The sequence below is a fragment of the Acyrthosiphon pisum genome, chromosome X, assembly GCF_005508785.2.
Source record: "Acyrthosiphon pisum isolate AL4f chromosome X, pea_aphid_22Mar2018_4r6ur, whole genome shotgun sequence".
In the NCBI taxonomy this organism is placed as follows: domain Eukaryota; kingdom Metazoa; phylum Arthropoda; class Insecta; order Hemiptera; family Aphididae; genus Acyrthosiphon; species Acyrthosiphon pisum.
In genome coordinates, this window is record NC_042493.1 from 71,419,819 (window position 1) to 71,428,073 (window position 8,255).

Below are 8,255 nucleotides of genomic sequence, written 5' to 3' on the forward strand. Positions count from 1 at the left end.
GGTAAATAGGCTATAACAAAGATGGATGAAAATAAATAAGCTACATTTTAAAGAAACATCCTTATAAGGGTATTTGGATCCAAACACACATCCAAGGAGAATACGAGATATGGAAAATCCGAGAAATAGAAGAATGATATGGAAAAAAAATTATAGTTGAAGTCCTCAAAAATAGTCTGCTGAGCTGGACTGGTCATGTGAGAATATCAAGGGGCCGTTTGATCTGACCACAAGACGGTAACCGAATGAAAAAACAGCATCCTAGTAAGGTTCGGCGAGGAAAACGGCTCATGCAACGGTTGAATCCTCAGGAATGTTGGCAATATAAAATGGAGAGAAACTATTGAATAAAAGACAGAGATAGCTGGCAATGGACCAAAACGTAAAAAGCCAAGAAGTACAAGAAAAATAATAAGAAGAAGTGTTAACATGGGCAGATAGGCCTACGAGGAAACTGGGAATTCCCCGATTGGCCTCCTCCGTATTTGGGAAATAGTGCTAATTTTTATCGTTTGATGGAATAATGCATTGATGGTAGAATGCTGGACATATGGAGTATAAATCATAGTAACTACGAAACCTATACGGCTACACGAGCATATTATGATCATTGATCATAATATATTGATATAATATGCTTTTATTTACTTATGTTCTTAAAATTATCCGTATTGTCAAATCTTTTATAGTCGTGTTCAACAAAAGTGAACGATGACTTCAGCGATTCCCGTGGCCGTTTTTAATAAGTGAATGTCAATCATATTTTTGTGGTTTTTAAAACTTAATCTACCTACACTAAAGACCTTGGCGTTTTTCTTGACAATACATTTAGAATAGAAAGTAATGAATCGAACTCTAACAAAAATATTCATAAGGAAAGGTAATGAATCGAGCACTGCGGATCATCAAACACAAACGTCAACGGGCTGGTACAGCGTAAACAAGAAATCGATGACTTCTTCCTTAATGAAAACATTGATATTTCTATTATATCAGAAATAAATTTTACACCTTGGATTGTCCTAAAAATTAAAAATTATAGTATCTATACCACTCTCCACCATAGCGGTAAAGCTCGAGGAGGTACAGCGATAATCATAAAAGAGTCTCTTAAACATCTCGAGTTTGAGAAATACTTGGAACAATAAATACAAGCGATGACCGTTAGTGTCAACGATTGAAACAATTATCTTACAGTTACGGCTATCTATTACCCAACGAAGGGAGGTGCAGAGAAATTAAATTCTAGGAAACAGATTCGGCTGAGACTACAACGTATAACACACTCACAAGGGATGAAGACTTATCACCCAGAAAGGACGTTCTCTATTAAAAGCAGCTAATACTATTAACGTTGAAATAATTTCTACCAGAAAAACAACTGACCTTAGGGAATAGAATCCCTGACATTTTCGTAGTTAAAAATATTTCCTCTAACTATGTTGAAGCTGAAGGACTAATAGAACTGTCATTCAAACATATTCTTGTCTTACTTTCCTAAGCTCAAACTTCATAATGAAAGAACGAAAGATCTTTCATACAAACAAAAGAATAGACTTTGATATCTTTATGAGTACTCTCGAAGAAACAATCACTCTTTCAGTGAAAACATAACACACATTGAAACGGTAACTACTAACAAAAATTTGAAGAATGATGTAGTTAAAGCAGATAAAAGAGCAACACCTATAATTTTTGAAGGAAATAATGGGGAGATCACTTATCTGATTGAAATTAGAGAATTAGTTCAACAAAAGCGTAAGCGTAGGACGAGAAAAAACTGGCATAGAACGCGACATCCAGCGAATAAAACCAAATGGAACCGTTTTAGTAAAATTTTACGAGACGAAATCAATGAAATGAAAAACATAACATTCGAATTATATCTGAGTGGTTTATTTGCAATGGATGATACTGATTACTTACTATAGTAATCTACAAGACGAATTAAAAGACCCCGTGCTTATGTATCACCTATTTATAATGTGGACAGTACTCTTGAACGCAGTGAGAAAGATAATTCCGAAATAAATGTCCAACATCTCGAGAGTGTATTTTAATCAAATGAAATTTCCAAACTTTATATGATACAATGTCAACCACTCAACTGAACAAGAGAAAAAATATTGTATTTCAAACCCCTAAAGTAGCCCATGAAAATATGAAATTAACAACAACAAACGTTACCATCGCGGCAATACGAATAAGCTCCGCCACCAATTGGTACACTCGATTAGTATAGCCAGTATACTGGCTCAAAAATATGGTAAAGTAAATAACTTCTAATCGACCGTAAACAGAATACCTTAGCAACCAAATAATTTTATGAAATATAATTGCACGTTAAATAAATTATTTACTAATTGAAGCAGACTTTCAACACGACAGAAGACAAATGGAGAAGAAATCATTAACATGCGAAGTCTATGACAAGTCATTCCGCCAAAGTAACAATTTGAAGAACCATCAACAAAAACACACAGGTGAAAAACCTTACCCATGCGATGTATGCAACAAGTCTTTCAGTCAAAGTAGCAATTTAATGAGCCATCAACGTACACACACTGGTGAAAAACCGTACCCATGTGATGTATGCGACAAGTCGTTCAGCCAAAGTAGCGGTTTGACGAGCCATCAACGCACACACACCGGTGAAAAACCATACGCGTGCGATGTATGCGACAAGTCTTTCAGTCAAAGTAGCAATTTAATGAGCCATCAACGTACACACACTGGTGAAAAACCGTACCCATGTGATGTATGCGACAAGTCGTTTGCTGAAAATAGTCATTTGACAACGCATCGACGCACACATACTGGCGAAAAACCGTACGCGTGCGATGTATGCGACAAGTCGTTCAGCCAAAGTAGCGTTTTGACGAACCATCAACGCACACACACTGGTGAAAAACCATACGCGTGCGATGTATGTGACAAGTCTTTCAGTCAAAGTATCAATTTAATGAGCCATCAACGCACACATACTGGTGAAAAACCGTACCCATGTGATATATGCGACAAGTCGTTTTCTGAAAATAGTCATTTGACAACGCATCGACGCACACATACTGGCGAAAAACCGTACGCGTGCGATGTATGCGACAAGTCGTTCAGCCAAAGTAGCGGTTTGACGAACCATCAACGCACACACACTGGTGATAAGCCGTACGCGTGCGATGTATGCGACAAGTCATTCTCTGTAAGTAGTCATTTGACGAGACATCGACGTACACACACTGGTGAGAAACCGTACGCGTGCCATGTATGTGACAAGTCTTTCTCTACAAGTGGCGAATTGACAAACCATCGACGCACACACACTGGTGAGAAACCGTACGCGTGCCATGTATGTGACAAGTCTTTCTCTGCAAGTGGCAATTTGACAAGACATCGACGCAAACACACTGGTGAATAAGTTACCTCAACCAGTCTATGCCAATATATATAATATAACTACTATAAATTTCATTACAGTAATACATTTACTTGTTGAATTATTATTTTCAATTTTGTATGATTATTAATTAAAAATTAAATTAAATTTTTTATTTTTATCTTAAACATCAACAATCAATATTTTATTTTAGTAAATTAATTAATTTACAATTTCCTTTTAATTATGTTGTATGTGGTAGATTGTTGTACTGTATGTGATGAATTGTTATTAGGTACCTACCTAATATATAACGGGTACCAAAGTACGTTTGAATATTCAATGTCATCTATGTGATTCAATTACAATCACTTATAAGATATAAAAATACACAAGTCAAAAACATAGGTATGCAATTATAATTGATTGGTCAAAACGATACCAAAAAAAAAAAAACCGAATTCGTCAAAAAAGTATTTGAGTAATATTCCATTTATTCTTATTTTTATTTTCAATTATTTCAACCTATCACTTAGATCCTCGATTGCATGATTAAGAGACCTACTCAAATATAAAATAACCAAATCATCTGCATAAATAAGAAATTGGTGACTGAGCAATGGGAGATGCTTACAACGATATTCATGTAGAAATTGAGTAGTATTGGTCTGAGACAACTACCCTGAGCAGACCACTAAAGATAGATTGACTGATCCAAAAGTGGAAGAGAAAATAAAAAGTTTTCTGAAATTAAAGAGAGAAGACAAAACAACATAATTTGAAGGACACATGATCCAATGAGAGGAGATGAGAGAGATGAGGGTAGGAATGTTGACATAATCGATTACCGACAAAAGTGGCAACAAAACATTTTTTATTATTAAATGGATGTAAATATTCCCAATACAAGTTGGGAGGCAATCTAAATAAAGATAAGTATATTGAGTGATATGGTTCTTAATAATTTGATCTGCAATTACATTTAAGTTTATACAAATTATATTCCTTACGAAATGTAATAATCGTTGTATCTAATTATGTATAATGCATATGCCATTTATAGGCCACCTATATGCAAATTTACAAATTTAATTATTCTATTTAAAATTGTAATTTATTGAATTCATATTAACTATTGCAGATCTTACTAAAGTACGATATAAATACTATATTAATGCACATCATTTTTAATTATTTATAAATACATAATTAATAAGAAAAAAAAATAATTATCGTAATTTAATGTAAAATATAAAGTGGAATGCAATTTATCTTTATATTATATCGATGGTGACACGGCAAAAGGGTCTAAGCGACACTTTGGGTCTAAGCGACACGGCCTATACCATTGGATGCAAAAATATATTTTACGTCCGTTGCGCGTGCGCAAAAACAGCTGTGACATTTATAATGGTGGCAATTTGAATTTTAAGTTTGAGGTCCAACGACACTTTATATTTTTTCTTCTAAAATAAAGGGTCTAAACGACAATAATAAGGAATAAGCGACATTAGTATAATTTTTTAGGGGACAAGCGACGTTTATGGAAATTGCATGGTACTTGTAGCCGAACTTTTCATATAGGTAACTGATATTTCTAATATATGATCAAATTGTAGTACAAGTGTTCAACTGTGATTTACAATATATTATTATCTCAATTTATGTTTGAAGATTAAGGGCCCGTTTTACAATAAGTAAATTAAGTTAATTCGGCCAATAAAATCAGTGGGTTAAGCGTAACCGAGGTTTGAACTATGATTGTAAAACGGGCCCTTAAACATTTGATCAGAATTGGCCAAACCAATTATTTATGGTAGTCGGTAGGTGAGTTAACTTTAATGCAAAATATTTTGTACTAGTAACTAATAAGGAGTGTTGTATTAATAGATATTAGGTAAATAAAAATGAATGCACTAGCCGCTTTTTGTTTGGCAATATATTATTTTACATTGATCTTTAATTATTTATAGAAAAGTTATTTATCTCATTAATTGTTAAGCAACTCATTAACAGTATTGGGAATTATCTAGATAAGATTTTTTGAAATAAATTATCTTTTAAAGTATCTAGATAATTATATTACGATTTACGATTTATCTAATGTTTAATTAGATAAAAAAAATGGGCTTATCTAGATAAATATTATTTTCCCCCTACAAAATTATAAAACCAATCTTACTAAAATAATTCTAATAATATAATAAAAATTATTTATAAAACTAGAAGAATATAATTATTGTTATTATTGTCAACGACGGTATTACGATAACACGAGAACCTGCATGCGGGCATGCACTATACATCGTTCTCTACTAGCCATAAATCATAATGAGCATAAGTATTAAAATTAATTAGGTATAGGTTTATTTCCCAATCCATTTTAAAAATAAATAAAAAACAACAAAAATAAGTGTACAAAAATAATATTTATCTAGATAAATTACATTAATCTTTATTTTTATCTAGATAATTTTTAGTTATCTATTCTCAACACTGCTCATTAACACCATTTTATCTAATTATATTTAACGCCTTAAATAAAATTATTTTATTGAATAATACTATTTTTATTTGTCATTGCTCGTTATGTTATTTTAATAAAGTTTCATATTTTTTTTTTTTTCTGCAGAAAATATTTGAGTGCCTAAATCTTATTTTGAAGAATATCTTATAAAATGAATATGTAATAAAATATTATTTTATTGGTCTCAAATAAAAATATTTATTACTAAAAAATATAATAATATAATGTGGATAAATGTATTAGAACCATCAGGTAAATAAAGTAAAAAAGTAGGGCATAAGCGCCGTAGATAAATATAGTAAAAAAAATAAAGGACATAAGCGCCAAAATTAATTAACAAACTTATTCAAATTGCCATATACATGTAAATAATAACCAAAAGATAGTTAAAAATATGTATAAACATTAAGGACTGAAAACTATGGATTATGTCGCTTAGACCCTTTTGCCATGTCACCATCGATATTGTACTAAGTTAAAAGTTTATAAAAAAAAAACAAATGTACTGTTTGGAAGAGGCAGAGTTAAAATGACCCTAATAATAAATAATAAAAGGTGACATATTCTAGCAAAGAATAATGAGAATAAAAACAAAGCTAAAAAAACCGGTGTTTGCCTTTGTAATCAATAATCATCATAAAGAAATGGAGCCGGCGATTGAACAGAATGGGGTCAAAATGTTATTGTTTAGTTTAGGATTGTGTTTGTAGATCGATCCAGACAAAAACGACTACACTGCTTTTAGTTATAAGTAATATTTTACTAACGCATGATGTAGATACGCGCAAGTATTCAAAGGTGGGCATTAACTAGTTAAAAAGTTAAAGTTAAGTTAAAGTGTTAATTTTTTTTAAACTTTTTAACTTAACTAGTTAGTTTATTTTCTAATCAACTTATATAACTTATATTTTCTAATAAACTTAACTAGTTTAATTTACAGTTGAAATAACTTAGCTTTTCTCAGTTTATTTTAAAAATATCCATCAAGTTAAAAACATTTTGAAATTTTTCGTTTATACGTAAATATTAATATATCAGTAAAAAATAAAAATATTCCAATACAAAAACACAAACATTTCTGTTCTTTATCTTGATAACATAATTTTGTGTATATTTATATATTTTATTAAGTTATTTTATTATGCGAGTTGCAATTGTAAATGTTTTTAATAAAGTTAATAATTTTAAATTACAAATTAACAATTGTTATGTTTTAATGTAATATAACTTATGATATATATGAAGGTCATGTATTCATCTTAACGTATTATGACAGTCAATTGCTATATGATATAAAAAAATATATTTGATAAATTATTAATTTGAGATGAGTATAGTTTAAATTATTAAATAATAGTAAAGTAAAAGTAAAAGGGTATACAGTGTACATTATGAAAATAGTTCAATAAAATAGTTTTTATATTTTATAAATTAGAAACTAGAAAGACACATTCTCTCTTTATGTGATTTACATACTAATTAAAAAAAAATTGATTAACTTTTTTTTTAACTGAGTTAAGTTAATAGTTTTTTTTATATTAACTTTTAGCTTATCGAGTTAAATTTATAATTTGTTAAATGTTAATTTTTAACTTATCGATCTTGTGTCCTCTTAACTTAACTTAACTTGAGTTCATTATTATCATTAACTTGCCAACCTTTGAAAGTATTAATGTTATACTAAATGATGTAATGCCTACCGTACCTTAAATTTCAGCCTTGTATACAAGTGACCTATTAACGATAAGTTACTTCAAATAAATTAAATCAAGAATTTTTTTAGAAAGGTCAAAAGGTGTAATTATAATAAAAAGTGTCAAATTTAAAAATGTATTATAAAAATTACTATATATGATAGTTAAGTCAGTATAATATACTATAATATACTACAATATAATATATTATATAATAAAATCTGAGGCGTGCGTTACCGACCTACCCATCAAACCCTATTCCCGCAAAAATATTAAATCTTCCACTTTAACTAAGATTACAATATTTTTACTACTTACAATGAATTCTCAGTACTAAGGATTGATTTGGATTCTGAACTTTTAGCACAGCAGTTGAAATGAACTCGTTAGGTACGGATAAAAATATGAAAAATTAAAAAGTTCGATGTGCCTCCAGAGAAATCGAACTTTAATCAACAAAGCCCAAAAATATGTAGGTACTATATTTACAACTGTAGTTCAAATCAAGAGAAGTTACAGTATACAGTGTATCTATATATAATAATAATAATTAATAATATGTTTATATATTAATTATAAGTTTATTATATACATGGTGGATATCGTTGTTACAGGATATCTTATTGAAACAGTGTTTTTGTTTATCTGTGAAGCTCAACCA

At 30.2% G+C, this 8,255-nt stretch overlaps 1 protein-coding gene across 1 annotated transcript; it reads left to right on the forward strand.

Annotated features, from left to right (window-relative positions):
* The first annotated feature begins 2,277 nt into the window (after positions 1 to 2,277).
* LOC100166542 (zinc finger protein 271-like) lies at positions 2,278 to 3,514 on the forward strand. The gene has a single exon (XM_003242556.4). The coding sequence runs from the start codon at positions 2,396 to 2,398 to the stop codon at positions 3,413 to 3,415; it is 1,020 nt and encodes a 339-aa protein (XP_003242604.1). The 5' UTR covers positions 2,278 to 2,395; the 3' UTR covers positions 3,416 to 3,514.
* The last annotated feature ends 4,741 nt before the right edge of the window (positions 3,515 to 8,255 follow it).